This window comes from Sorex fumeus, unplaced genomic scaffold (genome assembly GCF_029834395.1).
Source record: "Sorex fumeus unplaced genomic scaffold, SorFum_2.1 ptg000094l, whole genome shotgun sequence".
NCBI lineage: Eukaryota > Metazoa > Chordata > Mammalia > Eulipotyphla > Soricidae > Sorex > Sorex fumeus.
In genome coordinates this window covers 6,561,397-6,589,208 of record NW_026606151.1, presented here as the reverse complement: position 1 = coordinate 6,589,208, position 27,812 = coordinate 6,561,397, and the positions used below count along the sequence as shown (strand labels likewise).

The window sequence follows — 27,812 nt, the reverse complement described above, 5'->3', positions numbered from 1 at the left end:
CTTGATGGATGCCTTTCCCCCCAAGAAAAGGCCCTGCTGGGGAGCAATTCATTGACCTGTTATTTCTGCAAACACATAATACTCCTTAGTCATCACAGAGCCTTCACACCAGGAAATTATTTGCTAAATATTTCCCACTGTCTCACAGCTTGTCCTGTTAGCTTCTCCCAGACATAAAACATCTGGGCTAGTCCAAGTAAACACAGCGAATTCAAAGAGATGGTTCCCAGATGTGGAAAAGGAGAAGCGTCCTCATGAATCTGTCCCAGGGCCAACTCTGGAGGGGAGGTGTCATATTTCCCACCAAGACCCTTTCCCTATTCCAAGCCTTTTTAAAGGGCTGAAGAAAGTTCCAAGAGGTTGACCAGAAGACTGACTGAAGGCCATGCAGGTAAATTGAAGAAGTAGTTCTTCAGTAATCCCTGCAGGTAGCCCCAGTGGATGTGGTCTGGGAAATGACTTCCAAGGCCCCACCCACAAAGGGTGGGCTGAGCAGATGTTCATGTAAAGGACATCAATGGAGGTCTTCCATTTTCAATGTGGCATTCAGTCCTCTACGTCCACTGTGGTACTTAAGGTGCCTAAGGAGCCGTCAGCTCCAGGATTCCACTCTGCAGAAATCCTTCTCAGACAGGTTCTACCTTGAAGGCCATCACTGGTTCCAGATGCTTATTTGTGGAGGTGACAGGGAGAAAACCCTGTTCCATGGCAGGTTTAGAAAAATCTGGAAAAATACTCTGATGGCGTGCAAACTTCTGGAAAAATAAAAGAGATAAGAGAGAAGTGAATAATTTCAGGGAAAGTACCATTTGACACCTGGACTTAAACTCCATTCGCTAGAAGCTGGCTGGAAGCCTTCTTCACCCAGGCATCCATTCACCACAGACTTGACCATTTCATTGGTATCTCCAAACTCTGACCATGAAAGTCCCTAGTAATAACAGACTACAATCATGTAATCATGTTGAGCTTCCGATAGTGAGTTACCTATATGGTCAACCAGTGCCTCAGGAAATAAACATTTGCTAGCAAAAAAAAACTAAAATTTTTCACTGGAAAACATATATTGCCCAGTAATTCTGATTATTTCTTTTATGCAAATAAGTCTTATGATTAGGCAGATACATCTTACACCTTCTGATATTCCCTACAATGCCTAGCATTGGGGTATAAAACTGGAGTGTTTTCATTGACTGATGTCTACCCAAGGATTATCCATTATCCTCATACCACCCACCCCCACCCCTGCCAAGGACACAGGACACAACCCCGTCTAACTTCTTAGGGTTGATTCTTAAGGACTAGGTGAAAGTACTAAATAACTTATTAGGGGAGTTTCTAAAGGAACTCAAGAACGGGTGAAAGAAATCTGTCTGGCTCAGTGACTACAGAAATAAATGGAGCTCCTGGCAGGCAGGCTGGTGGGGAGACCTCCCGGTCATCCCACTGTCCACCCCTACAACGACAATACCCTGGAACTTCCCTAGGAGGCTTCTCATGCTCCGTTTAATTCCCTCACTGGGTCTGTGTTTCGCTGGTTCTGGTCTTTACAGTTTGCAGGTCCTTATTGAATCTGGTTCTACAGAGCCTCTAGAGTAATGTTTCCCCAAAGGGGCTGATACCACCAGAGGCTGGGGTTGGAATGACCCAGTAGGGGGCCTTTTCCATTTGTTCCTTTAAACAAGGTAGCTTTGGGCGGGGCACTAAGCTCCTATGGTAGATGTTTCTAAAAGGTGCTAGGGTCAGACTAAATAGGAGCTTAGTGCCCCGCCCAAAGCTAGCTGAGCACTTGCCTTGCAACTGTGAGACCCTGGATTTGATCCTTGGCATCTCAACGAAAGCATCGAGAAATAGAAGACACTTACACATGTGAAAATGATGAGCGTTAGGTAGAAAATGACCAGCACCACCAACAGGATTATATCAGCTCTGTACTTGTTAAAATTATCTTCTCTGTGTTCCTTGGGGCATCCTGAGAAAAAGAAGGAAGTTATGAAGTCACATCGCACCCCCTTTCTACCACGATCAAATGCTAAAGTGCTCTTCATTCCTGCTGCTTTCTTTGCACTTCCATACCCGTCTTTACTTTGGGTTGAACCTTTGATTTTCACTAGCGGATGGATGGTCTGAGCCATGTTCAGCGTTTCCCTCCCTCTCTCCTCTACATGGGTAGCAAGTGACAGCTTTGCTGGCTCCAAGCTTGGCTCTTGCTCGACACAAAGAGGACCCTGGTAAGGTTGAATATTCCAGGCAAGTCTGACTGCCCTTCTGCATTTCTCAGGTGGGGATATCAGGACTCCAGAGGTCCAAGGGACAAAGGTCGGTGGCCAAACTGACAGTGCTACTTCTGTGCCACTTCACTTCGGGGCAGGGACCTGGTCTCTGAGTGGGTTGAATCAATCACTGTGACTTGACTGCTCCACAGCAGGGTAGGTGTCCTCACCCCAGGAGACTCTGAAGATTCTGCTGTCTCTGTTGAGTCACCAGTGTGGCCGACTCTTATAGCAACTCTTGCTCCAGCAAAGTTACAGCCAAGGGAGAGTGCTCTGGGGAAAGTGCTCTGCAGGGCCAGGCAGAGGAAGGGGGCTGCAGATGGAGATGGGGCATGCTTAGCACATTCTCCCCATTTCAGGACAAACTTGCAACATGCTTGGGTGGGATAGCGAGATAGTACCCTGAGGGTTTCAAGCAGAAGCAGATGTGCCTATGCACAAACAACCCCTCCCCCTCCCAGGAACTTCAACTCCTGAGAGAGCTTCAGTTCCCAGAAATTGGACTCAAAATTTTATACAAGGCTCTAGAGGTGGGTTCTCAAAAGGATCTGGGACTTGGGGGACAGAGAGGCCAAGGGCCACTACCCACGTGAATCCTAATGTGTATTGGACGTGACACTGGTGTTCAGTCTACCACCGGCGCTGCACTCTGTCTTTTGTGCAATGTTTTATTTCACCCCCTGTGGGACAAGCCCTGTGGTAGACACCCCCCTTCTCCCCATTCCAGAGATGAGCAAGCTGAGGTTTCAGGTCAACCCACGCTCTGCCTTAGGCCACAAACAGCAGAGCACAGATCTGAGCAAGAGACCTCAGGCGCTCTGGAAAGCGAACCCTCAGAGCCCGTGGGCAGGCAAGGAAGTGGACAGGCTGGTTGCTGTTCACTTCCTTTCCCACTGGCCCACTCTTGGCTCTCGCCTGCAGTCTGTGCTCAGGCCTCATTCAGGGGAATAAACATCAGGCACGTACTGGGTTCCCAGAGAATCAAGGTCAGAGGGGGAAACCCAGCAGTTGGACCAGGCTAGGGCTCAGTCTAACTAGGTACACAAACAGCAGGAAGACTCCAGAAGCTTTGGGGCTGGAGCGATAGTACAAGAGGTGGGGCATTTGCCTTGCACGCAGCCGACCTGGGTTCGATTCCCAGCATCCCATATGGTCCGTTGAGCACCACCAGGAGTAATTCCTGAGTGCAAAGCCAGGAGTAAGCCCTGTACATCACTGGGTGTGACCCAAAACAACAACAACAATGAAAGACTCTAGAAGCTTCTTCCTCCTGAGAGCGAAGGCGTGTGTCTCTGGGTAACAGGGAGCTATGCTCAGTGACTACATTCTTCTAAGTTTACAAAACTGGAGTCAGAGTCCTTTCAGATCCCCGACAGGGGAGAAAGGAGCTAGTGTCCAGTCAAGGACTCGAGGACACCATGTTTGTCATTTCAAGCCTCAGGCACAACCAAGATCTAGGCAACAATGGGGCAAACCCCAGGTATATCTGCACATACATGAAGAAAGTTTCTGAGGAAATCTCAGTTGAGAACTCCTTTTTGGTCACTAGCTGGTTGACAGTACTGAACAGAGCAAAAATATGGCTGCAGCCTGGAAACATTTTTTTCTGGTGATAGGTGTTCTTTGTTTATTTTTAAATTTAATTTCATTTAATTTTGTTTCTGGGGCTGGAGCGATAGCACAGCGGTAGGGTGTTTGCCTTGCACACAGCCAACATGGCCGACCCAAGTTCGATTCCTCCGCCCCTCTCAGAGAGCCCCGCAAGCTACCGAGAGTATCTCGTCCGCACAGCAGAGCCTGACAAGCTCCCCGTGATGTATTCAATATGCCAAACACAATAACAAGTGTCACAATGGAGACGTTACTGGGCCCGCTTGTGCAAATCAATGAACAACAGGAGGACCGTGACCGTGAATTTTGTTTCTAGTGAGGGACCTGAATTCCTGAATTGAGATACTGGGAAACCAGTCACTGTGAAGAGGGAGAGAAAATGCCATCCTACTGTTGTAAAGGTGGTGGAAGCATGAGGTCTCACAGCCTGAGCAGTTTAGAAAGCCCCGGGAAAGGCCAGAGAATAGTACAGGGGTTAAGGCGTCTGCTGAGCCAGAGTTGATCCCCAGCACTGCATATGGTCCCTCAAATCCTTCCAGGAATGACCCCTGAGCACAGAGTCAGGAGTAAGCCCTGAGGACTGCTAGGTAAGGCCTCAACCCCCCTCCCCCCACGCAAAAAAAAAAAAATCAGAAAGTCCCAATAAGCCAAATACTCTACAGCTCCCTGTGTATTCAGCATCACAGCTTCTCTCGTCCCCCCAAAGTCAAACCTGGGTGCTTCTAATTTGCCTCCATGGGCTCCTCCATGAAAAAATAGTCTAATTTGTGACTTGGCTAGCTTCGGTATCTACCTCAGCCAGATTGGGCAACTCTGTCCTTCAAGGAAAATAATGAACTAAAGAGTCAAGAGTGATGTTCCAGCCAAGGGTTGGGCCTTCAGCTTCCCTGGGATCCAAAGCTGCTAAGGGAGACTTTCTGAGTTCTCCAGGGCTGGATGGACACACATCCTGCAGGAAGACACCAGGGCAAAGACCTCCCTCACCTGTCACTCTCAGGGTCACCGTGCCACTCCGGTTCCTCAGCCCGTCGCGTTCCTCCAGGGTGCATCGGTAGGTGCCCGAGTCACAGCCTGTAGCATTTTGGATCTTTAGGAAATACAGACTTTTCCTCGGAGCCTCCACAGACTTCTGCTGGTGCTGAGCGTGGGCCGGTACTCCCTTCCGGTGCTCCATCCTCTCCTCACCATCTTCCCCCAGCTGTGGAAGAAGAAGCACACATGTATTATCAATCCCCAGAGACCCTCCAGCTAGCATCGTCCCTGTCTTCTGCCTCCTGGCTTCCAACTCCAGCCTCAATCCAATATCCCAATATGATGGCCTTTCAATATCTATATTGCAAACCATAATGCCCAAAAGTGGGGGGGGGGGGGGGAAGAGAGGGAGACAGAGAGAGAGAGAGAGAGAGAGAGAGAGAGAGAGAGAGAAGTAAAGTGCCTGTCACAGAATTAAGCCAGTGGTGGGATGGGACATTGGTGCGGGAAAATGGACACTGGTGAAGGGATGGGTATTAGGACACTAGATGACTGAAACCTGATCATGAAAGCTTTGTAACTGTGTATCTCACCATGATTCAACTTAAAAAAAATAAATAAAAGTAAACAATTAAATAAAGCAAGCTACTGTGTGCCTATGTGTCTAATGAGTGAAGAGGGGAAAAATCTAAGAAATTTCTTTTGGTTATATCGTTTGGGGAATAAGATCAAGATGGTGCATGTGAGTCTGTGCACGCAAACTTCTACCCTGAGTAAAGACTCATTTCCACTACTGTTGGGGATGAGCATGAGGGGACCGTGGACCATGGGCCATGATGAAGTGATGCTGGGGATGAGCATGAGGGACTCTGGACCATGGGCCATGATGAAGTGATGCTGGGGATGAGCATGAGGGACTCTGGACCATGGACCATGATGAAGTGATACTGGGGATGAGCATGAGGGACCATGGACCATGGACCATGGTGAAGTGATGCAGGGGATGAGCATGAGGAACCATGGACCATGGGCCATGATGAAGTGATGCTGGGGATGAGCATGAGGGACCATGGACCATGGACCATAATGAAGTGATTCGAGGCATGAATTCTTCTGGCTCACAGTTCAGGTACCAACGCATCTACTGTTTCTTCTTCTAATAGTTTTTGGTGAAGTGGGATCATTTTCATTGAAACTTACTTTGAAGTGACTGGAGAGAGAGGAAGGAAGCATTCAAGAGAGCACACAAGCTTTACCACAGTGGGAAAAAGCAAAGAGAGAAAGAGACAAGCAAGTGAAACACACGTTCAAGCGAGAACATGGGCACGAGCAGCAAGCCTACGGATCCATTCTTATTTCTGCTGCACGTCTTTTTCATCTGCCAATGTTATTAGGTCTGTTCAGTTCCTTGCCAGGCAGCTCAAGAGAAACCATATGAAAATACAGCGAAGTTAGCCAATCTTGTTTTGGGGGATTGGGGTGGGGAAGGCGCTGGGAGCAGAGGGTCACTGCCCACTCTCCACAGAGCCAGGTGGCAGCTGGCAATTCGGAGATGCCATGTGCACATGACAGAGTCCCAGAATCAGACATATGAAAGGAGGGTGACCACCGGAAGCCTGGGTCTGGTCAGATCAGCCTGAAGGCACCCCTGTGGGTCACTCAGCAGCTGTTGATCTTTCCTTGCACTGTCTTTGGGTGCAAACAGCGTGGAGTTTTCATTACTTCCGAGTTCAGAGATCAGGTACATTATGCACTTGGGTCTCTTCCTGACATACTGTTAGCTTCTTCATCTTCTTAGTTTGGGGCCACATAGCTCAGTGGTTGAGGGTTACCCTCACTTTCAAGCTCAGGGTTGATCCTGACTGTGCTTGGGAGATTCGAAGGTACCAGGCATTAAGCCTAGACCCTCCTGCAAATGCCAAGTAGCCACGCCCTGGGCATATGGTTCTCATTATTATTATTGTCATTATTATAATTATTTGGCAGGAGCAATAGCACAGCGGGTAGGGTGTTTGCCTTGCACACGGCCGACCTGGTCAACCCGAGTTCGATTCCTCCGCCCCTTTTGGAGAGCCTAGCAAGCTACCAAGAGTATCTCGCCCGCATGGCAAAGCCTGGCAAGCTACCCATGACGTATTCGATATGCCAAACACAGTAACAAGTCTCACAATGCTACTGGGCCCGTTCAAGCAAATTAATGAACAACAGGAGGACAGTGCAACAGAGCTATTATAATTATTATACCATTTTTATCAAGATTTCTGGGTTGATATAACTGTTAATCTTACTTTTCAGGCACATATCTCTGGACCTTTTTTTCCTACATCACTGGGTATAACCGCAATGATGCTCAGGGGCTACTCCTGGCTCTTTGGTCAGGAATCACTCATGGCGGTGCTTTGAGGGACCCTATGTAGTGCTGGGGATCAAAACCAGGTCTGGCACATACAAGACAAACAACCTCATTGTACAATTTCTCCAGCCTGGGCATATTTTAAACTGCCTTCTTAACCTGCTTGTGGATCTTCCACTGAAATGTTTCAAAGCGTGTGAAACAGCCTTCCACAAACCATCTTTTCGACACTCACAAGCAACGCTGACATCCCAGGTTCCTCTTGAAGGACAGCCAGGGTCCTGCCGGAAGCCCAGCATTTGAGCCCAGAGCAAGCAGTAACAGCACCAGAGACCTTTTCAGCAAAGACAAGGATTACCAGGCTTCACTGCCTCTCTGCGCCAGCTCAGGTTTAAACTGAGGACCCTGTAATCCCTTTTCTGGTTTTTTTAAAAAGGGATCAGTGGAGCGCAAAAGAACACAATGGAAACACACACACACACACACACACACACACACACACACACACACACACACACACACACCGGTTTCTACAGAATTTTCGCAGGTCAAAAGCCCAGCTGCGGAGCCCAGGGCTGCACTAGTGCTCCTTATTCGCATGGAGCAGGCTGCAGCGACCTCTGGTGGCCAATTTGTGGCTCCTACAAGTCTCCGGGTCCATCCACTGCCCTCCACCCTCTGCTCAGAGGGGCGGGGCCGAGTCCATGCACATAAATTCCGTTTCTTGACGTTTATACGGAAAGACTCCTAACTAACAGGGATCTACCGACGGGGGCCTTTAGGTATTGAGAAATAAAGAAGAAAAAACGGGCAGCCAAGGAATCATAGAGGAAACTCAAGACCTTGATCAGTTCCCAGGACACATCTAATTCAGCCCACTTTATCCAGCCTCTCACTGCAGCCTCCCCCTGAAGGATCATCTTCCCTCCTCCAGTCTGGCTGGGGGCTCCCTTCTGCCAGGGCCTGGGGTGGGTCAAGGCCAAATGGCTTACAGACCTCTCCCCCTCCCCCAAGGCCAGTTTGAACTCATTAACTCAGCACTCTCATCCTGCCTGGCTTTTCTAAATTAACCTCCAAATGCTTTCGACTCAGATTTCTTTCTAATAGATTTCACCGGAACTCGGGCTAGAAATCCCTGCCTCCCCAAAGATGGGAACTTGGCAGCAACAACCATTTCAAGATTATCTACTTCTGCTTTTCTCCTGGCGGGCCTCCTCTCCCATCTTAGTGACCCTCTCTCCACTCAGAAAAAAAGACCTTCTGAAAGTCAAGAGCTAAATGGCAGAGCCCTCGGAGCTGGGGGGAATAATAACCACTGCCCTTATTTACATAAATATCACCCCATTATCAAGCCGCTGGAAACGGTACAGCGATCAGAACTGGCTTGCAGTCCCTTTCTGCCTGTCTGCAGAAGGAACTTCATTTCAAAATCACCAGTAACAACAAAAAGGTCAGGTTTGAGGGTTTTTTTTTTGTTTGCTTTTTGGGTCATACATGCACAGGGCTCATGCATTACTCCTGGCGATGCTCAGAGGACCATATGGGATGCTGGGAATCAAACCCGGGTCAGCCGTGTGCAAGGCAAACGCCCTACCTGCTGTGCTATAGCTCCAGGCTTGAGTTGTTTTTTTTGTTTTGTTTTGTTTTGTTTTGTTTTATTTTCTTATGGTCAGATTTCCATGGGCCTCTGACTCCCCCACTTCCAGAGGTCTCAAGTCATTGTCAAAGGGCAAAACAAAGGCAAGTGGGGAGGGATCAAGGGAGAGGAAGGAACCTGGACAGGCTAAACCACCCCAAAGCCACCTGAAGAATTTTGATTTAAGGTGCAGTCACAGCCAGCAAGAGGACGGCCCAAAGGCTCCACTCTCCTGGGGCCCTCTTCCAACTGCCCCTTCCTAGGCATGAAATAAAGCAGGAAAGAAAAGTGGGTTCCGGGGAAAGTAGCTACAGAAAGTAGCTACAGAAGGACCCTGAAGCTCTTTTTTTTTTTTTTTTTTTTTGCTTTTTGGGTCACACCCGGCAATGCACAGGGCTTACTCCTGGCTCTGCACTCCAGAATCACTCCTGGCGGTGCTTGGGGGACCATATGGGATGCTGGGAATCAAACCCAGGTCAGCCGCGTGCAAGGCAAACGCCCTACCCGCTGTGCTATTGCTCCAACCCAGACCCCGAAGCTCTTGTCCATTGGCATGCACTGCTTCTTCTCCACATCTCCTGTACATAAAGAGTTCTGCCCACCTCCAGCAAAAGTACCTCAGATTGGGTTTTGCCTTATTTACGTTTCTTCACACCTTATCAGCATCAGCTCCAGAGACCATCATGTCCTGGGCTCAAGGATGCAAATCTTGTTCTGCCCCATGGTCAGAAAATGCAAAGCTTTGTTCCTTGACAGGATTACTTGAATGTACAAATCTCTACTGGGAATAACTGGTTCATTGCAACTGTATGTAAGTGGGAAATGCTCTTCCCACCCTAGATCGGTGGATAACTAATCAAAACGCTGAGTGCTGCTTCCTCCAGGCAGCCCTCAAGCCTTCGGCCTAAGAAATAAAGTTCATTCTTCCTCCAAACAAGGGGTGATTACTTTTTAAAGTCAGCGTGGACCTTCCTTTTACTTGGAAAACTGAGAGAAGTCCTGGACTCACCTGGGAACACTCACCATTATAGTTGACCAAGCCCCTGAGTCTGATAACAATAGCATCAAGAACCTTCTGGAAATTCACACCACTAGAAAGGTTGCGAAACACTCCCTCTGGCTTCAAGTTGAAGTTCAACACAATGTCTTTTCTTAATCCTGTCACCATCTTAAAATACACTAATACACCTTCTCATGGGGGAGTTGCCCGCAGTTGCAAAAGTAGTTGTAGTTTTGAAGTTCTGTTAATGCTCAAAACTGGAGACGTGAAAGGGAGGGGGGCAACACTAGGGGGCCCAAGAGAATTTTTCTGCACAAGTTGAAGTCATTATCCTGGTCTTGGCCACACTCCTGTCACTGCAGTGTCAGGTGAGTTCCCATGGCTGAAGCTGGTTCCTAAGCCATTGCAGAACTTCAGGGGGAGGAAAATGGAGTCAGAGCAAATGGTCACCCTCGAATTTGCTTCCTCTGATGAGTTCTTATTAGAGCTGGCTCAAAACCAACCACTGGCAAGAACAGCTCTTTAAGCATCGCAAATCTGAAAGTGCTCCGTGGCCTCTCGACACATGCATTTCAGGAAATAGTAATTTATAACAAAAGAAACCCTCGGATCCATTCCCAGCCAAACCTAATTGAAGGAACTCTTTAATGCACCCTTTACAATGCTAATATCGTAGTGCGCCGTGCTACAATGCGATTTGAGCAAATTGATTCCTCAAAACAGTCATTCCAATTATGTTTGTAAAATCTACACGGCACGCATTAACTCATACACTAAGTCATATGCTAAGTCTATCTTCCGAATGAATCAGAAAAGGGCAAAGTAGAGAACATCTCGTTTTCAGCAAGCCTACAGAGTTTTGACTTGTCTCAAGGCCTCCAATTTGACTAAATAATTTAAATACCAGATTCTTTCTCTAAAACGGCGATTTCACTTTAACTCAACTGCAAGCCCTAAATTAAATTCTCTTTAATTTGCTGAATAGTAAATCAAGCAAATCTGAGCACTAATTTTAAGGGCATGCGAACTAGGTAAGTTTTTTGTAAAGCACAAATTTAAACCAGAGTGAAACAAACCAAATCAACATGGCTGGGCCTGAACCAATAGTTGAATCAATATCCCTATTTAAAAAAAAAAAACAACTAAAAAAAAAAAACTCTTGTGAAACTGTATTATAGTTTTATCACAATAAGTGCTAACCTCCTGTATAGTCAAATTTGAATAGACAAGGACGTTGTTATAGCAAAGAAAATTTCAATCAGGTATTTCAAGTCCAAATTTATCAAACAAGAGATCTGTTAAGAATGTGATATAAAACTAAGACAAAGGAACGTTTTGGAGAGGCATCATGTCTGTTCTTATATATGCATGCAAATATTTCACCTGACATTCAAAATATTTTTGACAATATAGACTTCAAACATCTAAAGATGATACTCGACAAATCTAATATATTCCAATCACATTGTGCAATTTTTTCGTTGTATTTCCCATGCACTAACATTCATGTACCTTGCTTTCTAACTCAATTAAAGTGCCAATATAATCCCCATTCATCATAAAAAGAGCTCTTTATTACATCCAAAATAGTTTGGCTCGAAGGTTGATGGCATAATGTGGGTAATACGTTTGAGTAGTAACATCGTATTTTCCTGAGCATAGTTTTATTAGAAAAATGATGATCCACTTTCAAATGGACTGGGTCTCACTGACAGAGCTAAATTTATGGAGTTCTGAGGATAGCAGAGAAAGTGGAATGAAGAGCACAGGCTTCAGAGATGACTAGCCAGAAAATACACTCCAGCACTGCCACTCACAACTCTGTTCTTGGCCAAGTGATGAGTAGTTCTCAGGCTTCCTTTGCTCTGCTGAGACTTGCGGGGGGGTGGGGGGGCACCTCACAAAGTCATTGTAAAGGTACCTGTGACAATAGGTGACCATTGAAGGCACTACACAGAAAGCACCAAAAAATATTACTACTTGTTTTGATTTTCATAGCTGAGGTTTCAGTCAGCATTCGAAATAGGATTAGTTTCTTGTACACTGGAGAGAGTCAAAAGTATTTACTGAATGAATGAGCCAACTATAGAAAGGGGACGTTGGTGGTGTGAAATGTACAGTGGTAAAGAGATGGGTGTTGGAACATTATAAGACTGAAACCCAATCATGGACAACTTTGTAACTGTGAATCTCATGGTGATTCTATTAAAAAATAAATTAATTTCAAAAATAAGCTACAAAAAAAATACAACTCAGTAAATAGACACCTTGAGTCTTATTTATTTTTTAGCTATGGATGATGCCATAGCTTCTTGTCAGTAGAATAAATGAACTCAATATGGGCACACACACACACACACACACACAAAACTATAGAAAGAATGAACAGGTGAGAAAAGCATTGGCTGGAAACAACTGAATTAAAGTCGCATTCCAATTTCTCCATCAGGTACATGGGCCAGCTTCGGCATATCACTTCATCCCTGACTCTTGTTTATTCATCAGTGATGCCTTGACTAACCTTGCCACAACAAGCCACAAAACACTTGCTAACTGCAGTCATTAACAAACACTCCCATCTATCCAGTAATCATTCCTTTTGGCTGGTACCCTGGCAGAGTTGCTCTAGAAATCCCCAGGGTAGAGCTCTTTTTGTACCCATAGTGTCTCCAAAGTAGCTGCAAGATGCTGAGTTTTCTAAAGCAGGAATATTGCTATCCCCCACCTGTCCTCCTCCATTGTTGGTTCCCACTCATCTAGCAGGGACTCTGAGTCTAGTTCCAGAGGAGGCTGACTTAAATCGAGCCTGGAATCTATGGTAGACAGGTTATGTGATAGGCATGTGATCCAGTAGAGTCACTTGGGGACATTTCCACAGACATGGGCTGCCATGTTAGAAGAGAGCTATGCACTTTGCACTTGACGCTGGGATAGCTCTAAGTGTGCAGAAACTGGTTACATCCCATTGCCAGGAGGAGACCGAACAGGAAACAACAGCAAAAGTATTCAGAGACACAAAGCACACCCCATCGTAGGGAAAAGTCACAAGCGTCCAAATTTAAGCTGCACTCGTCTAGAGCTACCATTGCAACAATCACAAAACCAGCAGCTCAAAGCAACAGCCACTGGTTCTCTTGATGTTCTGGAATCCTGAAACCTTAACTCAGGTGTCTGCAGGGCCGTCTCTGAAGGTCAGCAGGACCATTTGTTCAACACTTCCTACTCAGCTCTTGATGTTGCTGATGGCCTCAGTATTATTCCTTCTCCTGTAGAACATTACACGATGCAGACTCACATCCATACCCCCAAGTGTCTGTCTCTGTTCTTTTTTAATTTGGACACTAGTCACTGGAAAAGTGACCAGACCCATCAAATAGAATCCCTCCTTAATTTGATGACATCTGCAATGACTCTCCCTCCACACGTCACATTCATGCACCTCCGGGGATCAGGACTGAGACATATTTTTGGGGAAGGGCAAAATGAACACACACCCCTCTCCCACAGCCATAACAGAAGTGGGTGGGAACCATATTTTAAAACTTTTTACATTTCATTGATGTATGCCAACTGCATTTGATTGCACTTGATATAAGCCAACTATAGTCCTTCAACACAAAAGGATGGGGGCACACCACACCACTCCATAAGTCAATGCAATGACTATGAGTCTATTTCCGTTTGATTCTAGAGCAAACCAATTCTGCTCTGCCCCTCAGATTCACATCCCTCATGCTCTCAAAGAATGAGACAGCAGGGATGGGTTTGACTCAGAATCTTTGATCTCCACTGCTCACCTAGTGAGCCTCTTCTAAGGTGACAATGACAATCATTGCAGGATGTTGGCCCCATTGGATGGGGAAGAACCACGTGCTCAAGCACAAAACTTTAGAAACAGATTTTTTTTTTTTGCACCAGGCTGACTCAGTAGTGCTCATGCTCTTACAGACTGAGTCAAGAACTAAGGCAAGAGTTCAGTTTTACAGAATATCTGATGGGAGATGAGGTATTCATAGACAGTAGATTGGAGAGATAGTTCACTGTCACTGTCACTGTCCCCCCGTTGTTCATCCATTTGGCTCAAGTGGGCCCAGTAACATTGTGAGACTTGTTACTGTGTTTGGCATATCGAATATGTCACGGGTAGCTTGCCAGGTTTTTGCCGTGTGGGCGAGATACTCCTGGTAGCTTGCTGGGCTCTCCAAGAGGGGCAGAGGAATCGAACTCAGATCAGCCATACTGGCCACATGCAAGGCAAATGCCCTACCCACTGTGCTATCATTCCAGCTGAAGCTGAAATTCCTGAGCATGTGCCTTGCAAAACAGGGTCAGCATCACTTCATGACACTTGAGCTCATTCTGTGGTGACAAGGCAGGGTATTATCTCAATGTCATCCTGCGCAAACCCCATATTAACAGTCTGTTTCTGACAACTTTCCATTTCTCCAGATGCTTGATTGTTCATGATGGAGGCAGAGAGAACAAGGGTTATCCTGGGGGGACTGGGGGGGAGACTAGCGGTCTATTTTCCACATCACAATGAGCATCCTTCTTTCCCCTAGGTTTACCTCAACTAGAACTCCTCATCCCAGATTATTTCCACTTCTCCTGGACTCCATCCTCACTTGAGGAAGTGGCAAAAGAATACGCAGCAGATGCTTGCTTTGCACGTAGCAGACTCTGGTTCAGTCCCCAGCAGCACTGCATATGGTTCCCTGTGCACTGACAGGAGTGATCTCTGAATGATCCCTGAGCCAGGAGTCAGGTGAGCACATCCAGGAGTAGCCCTGCCCTCCCCCCAACCCAAGCAAACAACCAGAAAAGAAAATAACATGTGGTAGACTAGTTGCTGTCCATGAAACCAGCAAGTGTTATTAATATGCCTTGGGTTCTCAAGTCTATCAGGTCTGTAGGACACAAAGGAATTTTACCAGTATAGATCCAAGTACAAAAACAAAAGTCAGAAAAGCACTATTGGCGCAAAAGAATTCTTAGTCAAATGCTTTATCCTGCTTTGGTTTCAGCTAACGACTGAGGGTGGAAAAAAAAAAAGCACTGCACCGTAGCACTGTCTTCCCATTGTTCATTGATTTGCTTGGGCGTGCCCAGTAATGTCTCCATTGTGAGACTTGTTGTTACTGTGTTTGGCATATCGAATACGTCAAGGGGAGCTTGCCAGGCTTTGCCATACAGGCAAGATACTCTCGGTAGCTGGCCGGGCTTTCCAAGAGGGGCGGAGGAATCGAACCCAGGTGGGCCGGGCCGGCCACATGCAAGACAAACACCCTACCACTGTGCTATCACTCCAGCAATAATAGAACATGTAATAAAATGACCATTTTAATAGCCCAAACCTGACACGTGCAGAGCCTGTAGCCACTGAGCTGCATCCCCAGCTCCCTCTTAGCCATTTTGAAGTGCATGGCACTGCAGCACTGAGGACATTCACATGTGGCACGACTTCCACCATCATCCATCTCCAGCTCATCTTTGCCTTTCTAAGTCTAAATCTTCTTTAGCTGGGGAGAGGCTCTGGAGCACGGGTTTGGAGTGCAAGAGGTTTGATCTGCAGCTTTTAGGACTCCTCCTGAGCGTTTCTGAGTGACCTCCCCCACCGTCCAAAGAGGGTGGAAAAAAAAACCTACCCTAAGTTTCTCACAAGAGTCTTTAGGAAGAGATTGTGGAAATAATTTTAGATGGAGGAACCCTTCTTTTAGAATCTCTTTTTAGTCCTGTCTACCTCAAACTTTCCCTTACATCACTGAGTCTTTCTTCTAACTTCCCCTTCTTCGCGTAATGACATAACCAGTGCAGAACTGAAAGCGCCCATCCTCATGTGACCAAGGTTCCCCCTTCTAGTCAGGGGAAACAGGTTTTTTTTTCATTCTTTCTGCTGAACTCTCAGTTATCCTCTGTCTTCTTCCTTTCTTCCAAGTAAAATGATTTTAAGAACTTTTGTCTCCTCACTGACCAGAGAAATCTGTGATCCACCACATTCATCTGGTTGAGACTTCTATAATCCCCTCCAAGACATCCTGATTCTGCCTGCTCTACCCCTCCCTGGACCACCCACAGAACACGCTGATGATCGGATGAGCAAGAGGGAAATGAAGGCAAATCCTATGAATGAGATCAAGTCTTTGTTGAGTGATCCTGGGGAGAATTTCATTGTGGTCAAAGAATAAAGCTTCCCTCTAAGATGCATCTACTAGGATAAATCATATCCTGTCCATCCCCAGGGATGATGGACTTTTTTTTTTTCAGATATGACACCTTTTTATCATGTCATTCTCTTTGCTCAAAAACTTTCAGTGGCTCCTTGCTGCTGAAAGAATAAAGTTCAAGTTATTCTAGTATGATTTCGATTTTCTTTACAGTCTATTCCCAGTTAACTCTCACATTATCTCATTTTTCTGTATTGCTAGTAGTTATGAATTCTTTCAATTTTTGTAGATTCCTATGCCCGGGCATGCCTTTACTCAAGATGTGGTCATCTGGCAAAAGTTCTACATCGAATTTGGGTTGGTTAATGCCACAAACAGGAACTAGCACATATCTGAGATGTAGAAATACTAATAATAAAGGTAGAAATATGAACAATCGCTGATAAATAATGGTAGAAAGCCATAGAAGTGATTTGATCAGACCAAGTAGTATAGATGCCTTAGAGACAGTCTGATTTTCCTTTCATAGTTACAAATGCATTATGTTCACATGTAAATGTTTCAGTGCTTCTTCATTTAATGTAGATGTGTTTCCTTTTTTATGGGGGTGGGGGGAGAGATGTTCCTAAGTCTACCTTCAAGAAAAGACATTGTAGAACCAAGGAAACGCCATGAGTAGCTTGCCTCCTACCAAAATCTATCAGTGTTTGCGACTCTACAGATGACATCTGTCCAGACCAGTCACCTCTGCCTCCTTAACAGCCCCTTGCTTCATGGCTCATTCTCCTACAAGATGGTAGAGAGAAAATACAGCTGCCAAATGGGAGTTTAACAAAGAGGAAGGCAGCTGCATAATGAACCAAGAACAAGGCAGAGCTCACTATCTTTGGACTTTGAACTTTTGAAGTAGCTTCCTGAAAGCTTATCCAGCTCCCTTAATTCACGTGATAGTAATCTGGCACGGTTGGGACTCTGCTAAATAATACAAGCTTCAAGTCGGATTCTCTGAATTCATAATCAGTTCCCCTTTGTTCCCTTCCTTTGAAACCCTTCTGTAAAGAGCACTTGTCTTGTGACACATCTCAGTCCTCAACCCCACAGTGTCACCCAAAGATGACACCCTACGTCCTCTTTCATTATGCATCAGTGTAGAATACCAAGGCTCCTAGCATGCTACGCGATGAACTGCATCTCGCTGATCATCACTCACAGTTATAAGTGCAAACATCAAGCATGCCCACTCTGCCCAGCTCACCGTCTCCATCCAAGCAGAGGGCAACTTTTTAAAGAGTTACGGAGCCCGAGGACTCAACTCAGCAGGAAGCGGAAGTGTGCTCCAGCCTGTCTGTGGATGTCACCCCTGGTACTAGGGTACTATGCCCTCAAATGCTAGCATCTAACCTAACTAAGGTCACAGCCAAAGAGCACGAAACCAAATTCTAATCTGCATATTTTCTCCAAATCCTTACCCAATCACAATTTATGGATAAGTTTAAACCAAATTTGGCTGCTCTCCTCATGGATACACTGTATTCAGTTCTCGATCACCATTCTGCCCTACAAGATACCATCCAGAAAGGGAGGGGACTGATCCCAATTAGAAAGACAAGAGTCCACCTTCAAGTTGAGTTCACAGGGATTGGAGTATCTCTGCCCAGCTTGGGCTCCACCTTTGACACCCTGTGCTGGTCTTTATTGAGCCCCCTCGGCCACTTTCTCACCATAGTACTGTAGCACTGTCTCCCCATTTGCCTCCCGATTTGCTCGAGCGGGCACCAGTAACGTCTCCATTGTGAGACTTGTTACTGTTTTTTGGCATATCGAATACGCCACGGGTAACTTGTCAGACTCTGCCATGCAGGCAGGATACTCTCGGTAGCTTACCCGGCTCTCCAAGAGGAACAGAGGAATTGAACCCGGGTCAGCCACGTGCAAGGCAAACGCCCTACACGCTGTGCTATTGCTCCACCATAAGTTTAGAAATAAAGAGAAAGAACCAGGCACTGTTCCTCCACACCTCCTTCTAATGTTGCAAACACTAGCACAGTGCTTGTCGTCTGCTTTGAATTTTTGGGTAAACAGCACATGATAAGAAACACATGGCTTTCGAGGGTCCTCTTGTTAATCACAAATAATCCATGTCAATTGGACAGTGGCAGAATGCTCTGTGGTGCCAGAGAGCTGAGTGGGAAGTGAAATTTTAAATTGTGAGTGGTTATAAGCATAATTGTGAGAAACAGCGGGCCTCGCAAGCATGGATTCAATCTGGCAGCCAGTAAAATCCACACTCCGGGGGGCAGGCGGACACTGTTTTACTTGCCCAGCTATGCAAAAAGAAAGCACATTTGTGATGAGAAGAAAGACGATATGGCCTTGGCTGGCCGTGGGCACCAGGTTCCAATTGTTGACCCTCTGCTTCATGGAAACACTTCATCAGATAGTCGGGGTAGGAAAAGGTTTGGCAATGAAAAGAAGCTGCATCCTCTATTAAGTTTTTCTTCATCACTGGCTTTCTTTCTTTTTTTTTTTTTTAAGTGAAGCAAATAGTTTGCATTGAAAGAAATTTACTTAGAAAGGGACTAGAGCCATAGTACAGTGGGTTCGATCCCTGCACCACCAAGAGCAATTCCTGAGTGCAGAGCCAGGACTAACCCCTGAGTATTGCTGAGTGTGACTCAAAGGGTAGAAAGGAAGAAAGAAAGAAAGAAAGAAAGAAAGAAAGAAAGAAAGAAAGAAAGAAATTACCTAGAAAGATGTGAGAGGAGAGAAAGAGAGGAATTCCAGACAGAAAACGAGATTCTATCCAGAGAAAAGTACATTTTGTTTTTGATTTTGGGGAATATACAGCTGTGCTCAAGACTTACTCCTGGCTCTGTGCTCTGTGCTTAGAAATCACTCCTGGTGGGCTCTGGGGGACCATATGCAAGGCAAGGCAAGTGCCCTACCTGTTGTACTGTTGCTCCAGCCCCAAACCACTGGCATTATTTCCAGAACATTCTACTATTTGTTATACAAATACAACTCTGGAGTGATAGCACAGTGGGTAGGGCATTTGCCTTGCATGCAGCCGACCCGGGTTCAATTCCTCCTCTCAGAGAGGCCGGCAAGCTACCGAGAGTATCCCGCCCACACGGCAGAGCCTGGAAAGCTACCGATGGCGTATTCAATATGCCAAGAACAGTAACAAGTCTCACAATGGAGATGTTACTGGTGCCCACTCGAGCAAATCGATGAACAATGGAAAGACAGTGCTACAGTGCTACAAATACAACTTATAAAAACCTAAAATACTGGGCTGGAATATCATATGATTTCAGAATATGCTGAGACCTGTTAAAAAATACTTGAAGGAATAGTATGTATCAGTTTCAGGGTGTCATACTGGTGCTGGCATAATGGAACTCTCCTATGCACCAGTACTTATTTATAGTTTTTTGTTATTTTTTAAAATAGGCATACTTTTTCAGTGCCTCTGAAACTGCCAAGAGATTGGTGTCTTGAGGTTATTCTAACAGTTCTGAGCAGATAAATCATGCAAGAACCATGTAAATATGCATAGGCATTAGAGAGTGCCAGCATCAGCTGACGTCCACCAAGAAGTCAAAGATTAATAATTGCCATGGTTTACTGAGCCCGGCAAGCTACTGAGAGTATCTCGCCCACACAGCAAAGCCTGGCAAGCTACCCATGACGTATTCGATATGCCAAACACAGTAACAAGTCTCACAATGGAGACATTACTGGACCCGCTGGAGCAAATCGATGAACAACGGGAGGACAGTGCTACAGTGCTACTGCATCACTCCAGATGACCTTACACAGGAAGATTTAACTTGACATCGGTTTGAACGTTACAGTATGAAATTCCATCTGTTTGTTTCACCAGTCCTTTTTAATTACTCCCCTGGGGATATTAATACTGTTTTCTTTTTTAAAAATGACTCTTTGGAAGGGAAAGAATGTCACGCTTTCCCTCTTCTTTGAGATAAGTAAGTCCCTGGCTGGCTCACCCAGGGACGCTCGTTTGCTTTACCTTAAGCATTTAAGAGTGAAAATGGAGAGATCAAGACAGACGCCGAAACATGCAGTCTGTGGACAGAGACTGTTTGGTGCAAGCCCAGCTCCACTGTTTTGACATCAGTGAAGCAAGCTAACATTCTTAAGGCTGGGCTATTGCCCTCAGCCTCAGTTTCCTCATCTGTAAAGCAGGACCAGGAAGGGTACTCATCACATCACTTAAGTCCGTGAGAAACACAGAAACAGATAGATATGTAAATATCTCCGAGTTTGGCATATAATGAACCTTCAAGCCTTAGAGCTTTGAGGATGAATAGATAGTATAGCAGATAAGAAGCTTGACTTGCATTTAGTTAATCCCAGTTGAGTACCTGGAACTGCACTTGGTCTCCTAAATCCCCCCAGGAGTGATCCCTGAGCACAGAACCAGAAGTAAACCCTGAGTACCTCTGAGTGTGCCCCCCCCCCAAAAAAAACCCAAATCCTGCTACTTTTATAACTTTAAAAGAATATTAAGATTCAATTACAGTGAAAACAACCATGAAACCGTTGTATTTTCTGATCCCGCTGTAAGGTGCAAGTGAAGTAAGAAGAAGCCTAAATCTACTTCCACATAAGAAGCCCCTTTGTATTTAACTGGGCAAATGGCAGAAGCAAGCAGACTACACACACACAAACACACACACACACACACACACACACACACACACGGACCTCTCCTAACCGCCAGAGGGCAGAGCAGCACAGGGCAGAGAGCAAGGGTCCCCCAGACAAGGATACCCCCAGAGAGCTCATCCTGAACAAGGGTACCCCCAGAGAGCTTCATCCTGAACCAGTAACCACCTCCTATGAAACAAACCCTAGTCGCCTCTCAGCAACTTCGCGCCAATTCTGGTTTCTTTGCAGCCTGCAACACCCACAGGTGTGGAGGCCGGCACGAAGGCCAGCAACTGGGGCTTCCAAGCCACAGGTCTGGACTTTGGGGCCAGGTGAGGCTGGAGATGCCTGAGGCTCAACGTCTAAATCCGCTCTGTGCTAAGATGCGCTGTGCTAAGGGGTGTCGGGGGGCGTATCGCTGGACTAGGAATTTAGAATCCAGGCTGCGGGATGTCCCCGCCACCCCCATCCCCATCCCCCGAAGCATCATCCCCGGCCCCAAAGGGTGACCGGTCTCTTTCTTGGAGGTGGCCCCAGTCCTAGTCCGCGGGCACCGCCGCGCCTACCTTGGCCCAGGAGACGGAGTAGGACCCCTGCGGGTCCCGGGGGGCGGTGCAGGGCAAGGCCACGTCCGCGGCGCAGGCCACGGTCACCTCCAGCACGGCGGGCGCCGGGCTGCCTGCTGCAAGGGGCAGCCAGAGCGCGGCCAGGGCCAGCGGGAGCAGCGGGGACCTCCGGCGGGAAGCGGGGGACACGCACCGAGGGGCGCAGGCCATGGCTGGGCGCTATCGAGTGGGGAGCGCGGCGCTCGGCGCGGCCCGCTTTGTAGCCGCTGGCCCCGGGACTTCCCCCACGCCCACCCGGGGGAATCCCCAGCGGCCGCGCCGAGCGGGGCTCCCCCCCCACCCAACCTCACCCCGTCCCGCCCCCCGCCGCGCCGCGCTCCGCCCCGGGGCGCCCGCCCCCGCCGCGCCCGGGCCCCCGCCGCCCCGCGGGACGCCCCGCGCGCTGCCAAGCGCTCCGGCTCGCCGCCTCGCACGCGTGACCCCAACCCGCTGACCCGCAAACAAAGCCCGCGGCGCCGCCAGCGGGGCTCAGGCCCTTTGATGGACCCGGAGAGGGGAGCAGATCTAGAGAGGCCCGAGCAACTTCCCCAAACGCCCAGCCGCGTCCGCGGCGACGTCACGGGCCAACCCTGGGGTGCCACGCTGCGGGGGTCCCTGGTCTGATGCTCAAAGCTCGGTCAGCTGACAAAGGCGACTAGACCGCCGCTGCCGCTGCCGGGGCACCTGGTGGCCTTCTCGGTCATCCGGCCTGTTTAAGTGGCATCTGCATATCTGCATGCTTAAAGAAAGCTTTTTTTTTTCTTTTTGGGGTCACACACCCAGCGGTGCTCAGGGATTACTCCTGGCTTTGCACTCAGGAATTACTCCTGGCGGTGCTCAGAGGACCATGTGGGATGCTGGGATTAGAACTGGGCTGGCTGCGTGCAAGGCAAATGCCCTACCCGCTGTGCTATCACTCCAGCCCCAAAGAAAGCAATGCTGCTATAAATATTTCTATCTAATACCCCAATTGTTAAAGTTCTCATTGTTTAAAATGTCACCTGTTGACGGGGGCAACTGCACCTCATGGGATGGGGTGCGGAACTGGCTAGTCCTTCACACTCTACCGAAGCAACCAGTTGCCCCCCACTAACGGCTCTCCAGAATGGCCATGGCACCAGACACACAGAAACCAATCTCGTAATTATCCAACTCTTGGCAGAAATCCCTCCAGACTTAATTAGTAAAATATCAGAAATCCAAAATCGCGCGGCCGCAATAGTGACATCATATGGTTTTCATAACCAGCAATAGAAAACAAATTACTTCACAATGCCTTTTCAGTAGTTGATTGTTGGGGGAAAATTCCAAATAATAATGGTCCATCTTTTGTCGAAATAATCAAAGTAGAGAGAGAGTTAAGTAGAAATCATATGCTTCACAGGCATCAGGAGGGGTGGGAGGGATGGTATATTGGGGTTCTTGGTGGTGAAAAATAACTACTGGTGAAGGGAAGGGTGTTTGATCATTGTATGACCGAGACTTAAACCTGAAAGCTTTGTAACTTTTCTCAAGGTAATTCAATAAATAAATTTAACAAATAAATAAAATGTCACCTGTAAGTGGACATTATTTATGGATTTTTTTATTCCTGATAATTATATGTATTATATAAAGGAATTCTGTACATTGGGTTATAACACTAGTATATTTAAACTTACATGCTTAATTTGTCATGTAAACCACCAATGTGTATTGTAATTAACATAGATATAATATGTATAATCCCCACCTTCCTACCACACAGCTTTTTTGTGTGTGCCATAAACCAATTTGGGTTTGCAATAAAACCTTGAAAAATTAAAATTAAAAATAAATAAATGGTATTTGCAAAAGAGACCCTCGCCTATTAAATAAAACTGAATTAAAATTACATATGATTTCTGAAAAAGGCAAAAACTAATTTATTTTCCTAGAAAAAAGCAGAAATCTGTTCATTCCATCCAGCAGTAAACTCCCTTCGTGTTTTAACATCTTCACATCAGTCTATAGGTTGGTGGTTTGCTGAAATCCTCTCTACATACTATCTTGCAACTTCTTTTACTTTAGCTGAATACTTTATAAGCATTTTCACATTGTTTCATCAGCATCATTTTAGTGGCTACATAATACTCCATCAGTTGTGCTCTCAATTAGAAACAGTTGATTACCTTAGCCGTCACTGATTGGTGCCCTCAGCCTAAAAAGTGCCACACCTATTTATTGGTATTTCTTTCTAATCTAATATTAGAATATTATTAGAATATTATTAGAATATTATTAGAATATTAGAATAAAGGTAAAAGGGGAAACACGCTAGATCTAAGGGAATGTAATGTTTTGTTAAACATTGCCAAACTGAGACCAGGGATGTGTCATTTATTTTTCCTTCTGCAGTGCATGAGGATGAAGTGTAGAATTCCCAGCTTTCCTACAACTCTGACTCTTTGGGATACAAGGGGAAACTCCCAAGCAATGCCCAAGATGCTCAGTGGCCACTCCCAGGGATGCTTGACCACCTCAGGGGAAGGTTCAAAGCCAAAGCCTATGCTGCTCAGACTGAGTGGTGCAAAGACTACAAGGTCCACAGCAGCAGGGCTACACCAGGCAGTGTTCAGTGACCACACAGTGACCACACAGTGACCCTGAACCTGTCCTGTCTCTTCTTCCAAGGCCTTTCAACCTTGGCCCGTTGGAGCCTTAACCATCACATCCTAATTAGACCTTGGAAATGTTCCAATCACCAGATACATCAGCTCTGTGTAATTATACTTCCTTCGAATGAACGAATTAAGTAGGAAATTTGCATAAAAAAAAGCAAAAATAAGTCATAGAAAATGACAGGATTGAACACATGAATGTGTAATTTACTGCTTTGTAGGGGCCAGGTTTGGGCCAAATTCTGTTGGCTCTGTGCTCAGGGGTCACTAGTGTTAGTGCTCAGGGGACCACATATCTCTCAGTTCTTCTGTGTTAACTATTCTAAAGACAGCGTCTTCCAAGAACCCACACTAGAGGTTTTAAGTTTTCTTCCTAATCCTCAGCTGCAGCACAACTGGAGGTTAGGGAGATTCCAATACTCTGATCCAGTAGTTGCCATCTTGTCTCCTCAAATTCATCGGCTCATTTATACTCCGACCAGCAGGGCTTGGCATTGGCAACTTTCTAATTCTTGCCAACATGACAGATGTGAAGTAGGAATTCCTTTCTTTCTTTCTTTCTTTCTTTCTTTCTTTCTTTCTTTCTTTCTTTCTTTCTTTCTTGTTTTTTGGGTCACACCCAGCGATGCACAGGGGTTACTCCTGACTCTGCACTCAGGAATTACTCCTAGAGGTGCTGAAGGGACTATATGGGATGCTGGTAATTGAACCCTGGTCTGCCGCATGCAAAGCAAACGCCCTACCTATTGCTCCAGCCCTGGAAATTCCTTTCTGCTTCATTCCCAAGCTGCTGGTCACTAGGAGGAACAGTTTATGCCTCAAGGTGGTTGTGAGGATTACTCCTTGTCATTTGGTGTATTTTTTTTTTTTTTGCATTTGGAGATGTTTAGAAACTCTGGATCAAATTACCCCCCACCCCACCCTTTCTTTATGATTGTGCCAAATATCTTTCTTAGGCCTAGATTTTATATTTTTCCCTTTGTTTATGATATCTTTAATGAACAAATGGGGCTTTTCATACTTGAATATACCCACACTTGTGCCTGATTAAGGAAATCCTTTCTTTCCTTGAGATCATGAAACCCTTCTTCATTTTGCTCCAGAAGTTTTGAAGGCCTGCTTTTCCATCTAGACTCGCATGCCATGTAACTTGGCTTGATGCCAGCCTATAATTTATTTTCCCCATATATATAATGCATTGTTTTTTTAGCCAAGGTCTTTGGCTAAAAGTCTATATTGTTCACCGATCAGAAATGGTATCTCTACAACCAGAGGGATAATACAGTGTGTAAGGCACTTGCCTCACACCCAGCTCACCCAGGTTCTATCCCTCAGTGCTATATATAGTTTCTAAAGCCTCACTAGGAGTGATCCCTGAGAGCAGACCCAGGTTTAAGTCTAGAGCATAGCCAGCTGTGCCCACCCTCCCTCTCCACCCCCCAAAAAGACAGAAACAAAATGAAAGGAATGATGTTTCTGTTATATGCAAATCTCCAGCTCTGTGGGTAGGAGATAGTATAGTGATTAGGATGTTTTCCTAGCATGTACCCCACTTGGCTTCAATTACGGGCCCCAGGTGACCCCAAAGCATTGCTGGGTACAGCCCTGGAGGGCCCCAGCATTACCTGGTGTGCTCAAGTATACCCAGTGTTGTAGGGCCTGAGACGCATCAAATCCTCAGGCCTTTGCTTTGAAAGGACTGTTCAGTTGGCAGAGAATCACAGGGGAGACCCCCAGGCCACACTGAACATTACTTGGGAGGTTCATCACCAAACCCACATATTTTCAGAAATGTATAGGCCTGTTTCTAGATTACTCTGTCTCATTCTGGGGTAGAATTTCACTTTCTCACCACTTAATTATACTTAGCTAAGTCTTACAGTGTGGTGATTAAATGACCCTGCATCTATTGATCAGCTCTTTAAAATTGTCTTGGTGTTCCTAGCTTTACCTTACACATGTTAGAACCAACATGTGATCCTTCAAACCGACCTTATCTGAATTTTGATCAATACATATTCAACTTATAAATTGCAGAAAATCAGCAACATCTTTAGAAGTGGCTTCTGCAAATCCATCAACACTAGGTATCTTTCCAAACATTTGAATTTACTAGAATTTAAAAATATTTACACATAATTTTTTTAAGCTTTTGATAGACTTATTTCCAGGTACCTTTATATTTTGAGCTGTGATGTTCACACATATATTTTATAAACTATGTATTTCTGATTGTTCATTTCCAATGAATGTAAATTTATTTTTAGATAGCCACAATCTTGCTGAACTTTTTAAATTAATGCTAACATTTTTCTTGGAGACTCTTATTAACACATTTCTGTAACCATGAATTCTAAAGGGGTCTTAAAGTAGGGCCATGCCCTTAGTTCTTGGGGGTGGGGGGAGCGAAGCTTGCATTCTCCTCCGTGGTACTTGGCCCAGTCTTGTGTGCCTGGCATTGAGCTCAGTGCTGGGAATGACCAAGTTTTACCAAGTGCTGTCAGACATTGTACTTGGGGTCTTACACATGATAGGTATGTGCTTCACCCCTTTGAGTCATAACCTTGATTCTGAGGTTTTTGGATTATTTATGTAGCACAGCGGGTAGGGCGTTCGCCTTACAAGCGACCAACATGGCCGACCCGAGTTCGATTCCTCCGCCCCTCTCGGAGAGCCCGGCAAGCTACCGAGAGTATTCGATATGCCAGACACAGTAACAACAAAGTCTCCAATGGAGACGTTACTGGGCCCGCTCGAGCAAATCCACGATCAACGGGAGGGCCTTATGTGCCACAGAGTGAGTGAACACACCCAGCTTTGTCCAGGGCTTACTGTTCAGGCTTTGTGCTCAAGATTCTTGGAGGTGTTTGGGGAATCATGGGATTCCAGGGATTGCTCCAGGGGCTACTGTGTGCGAGGCAAGTGCCTTTTTTTTTTAATGTAGGAGTATTGCTATTAATTCAGCCATTGTGATAGCACAGCAGTAGGGCACTTGCCTTGCACTCGGTCGACCGGGCCAACCCGGGTTCGATTCCTCCGCCCCTCTCGGAGAGCCCAGCAAGCTACCGATAGTATCTTGCCTGCACGGCAAAGCCTGGAAAGCTACCCGTGACATATTCAATATGCCAAACACAGTAACAACAGGTCTCACAATGGAGATGTTACTGGGCCTGCTCGAGCAAATCAATGAACAACAGGAAGACAGTGCTACAGTGCTACAGATTAAACTGACTGAATTGGGCATGAGCTCCACATTACTTTTTTTTACTATTATTTCTTGAATCACCACGAGACACAGTTACAAAGCTTGTATGTCCGAGATTCAGCCATACAATGATCGAACACCCATCCCTCCGCCAGTGCATATGTTCTACCAACTGTGTCCCCAGTATATTCCTCTCCCCATCCCAGTCTCACCCTGCCTCCATGGAAAGCAATTTCCCCAATACTCTCTTCTCATATTCTCTCTCTCCTTTTGGGCGTTATGTTTTGCTCGAATTTTCCCACCACCATTCAAGTCTGCCTTGTCAGGGGCAAGCGCTAGATCATTTATTGTCCATTGCTCATTCTGAATATCTTGGGTGCCATGGCCACGCCCTTCTGGAATCCTAGATTATAAATGATTGGCTTCCAGAGACATTTCTGTAGGTCACTAATCCATTTTGGAATTCAGTTGGGAGTCTCTGAATCTGGGCTGTTGGTGCACTAAGACAGCGCCTGGAGGCACATTGTGGGTGAGACAGCCAGGCCTTGTGGTGGGGAGCGGGGGTAGGGGAGCTGGGGAGGGACAGCCCCGCACCTCTGCTGCCATGAGTCATGGAGATTTAGTCCTGGAATCCGCATACCTGGGCCTTGCTTGTGGAAGCTCTTGGCCGCTGGGATTCG

The 27,812-nt window shown here is 46.3% G+C and overlaps 1 protein-coding gene across 2 annotated transcripts; it reads right to left on the bottom strand.

Moving 5' to 3' along the window:
- Positions 1-617: 617 nt before the first annotated feature.
- CD83 (CD83 molecule) lies at positions 618-21,578 on the bottom strand. 2 transcript variants are annotated; one of them, XM_056132536.1, is made up of 4 exons: positions 21,250-21,578; positions 4,869-5,082; positions 1,866-1,972; positions 618-755 (listed from the first exon to the last, which is right to left on the bottom strand). In XM_056132536.1, exons 1-4 carry the CDS (start codon positions 21,457-21,459, stop codon positions 627-629), a joined length of 660 nt encoding a protein of 219 aa, XP_055988511.1. In that variant the 5' UTR covers positions 21,460-21,578; the 3' UTR covers positions 618-626. The 2 variants fall into 2 exon arrangements, with proteins under 2 accessions (XP_055988511.1, XP_055988512.1); XM_056132537.1 differs by having other exon boundaries at positions 618-752.
- Positions 21,579-27,812: the final 6,234 nt, after the last annotated feature.

What these genes read in the sequence shown, in the direction of transcription:
- CD83 (XM_056132536.1), bottom strand. Translation starts at nt 21,459, where the DNA reads ATGGCCTGCGCCCCTCGGTGCGTGTCCCCCGCTTCCCGCCGGAGGTCC. An exon ending in GGTGACCCTGAGAGTGACAG is followed by an intron (nt 1,973 to 4,868) that starts GTGAGGGAGGTC and finishes TCTTTTTCTCAG; the next exon opens with GATGCCCCAAGGAACACAGA. An exon ending in CGCTCATCATTTTCACATGT is followed by an intron (nt 756 to 1,865) that starts GTAAGTGTCTTC and finishes TTATTTTTCCAG; the next exon opens with AAGTTTGCACGCCATCAGAG.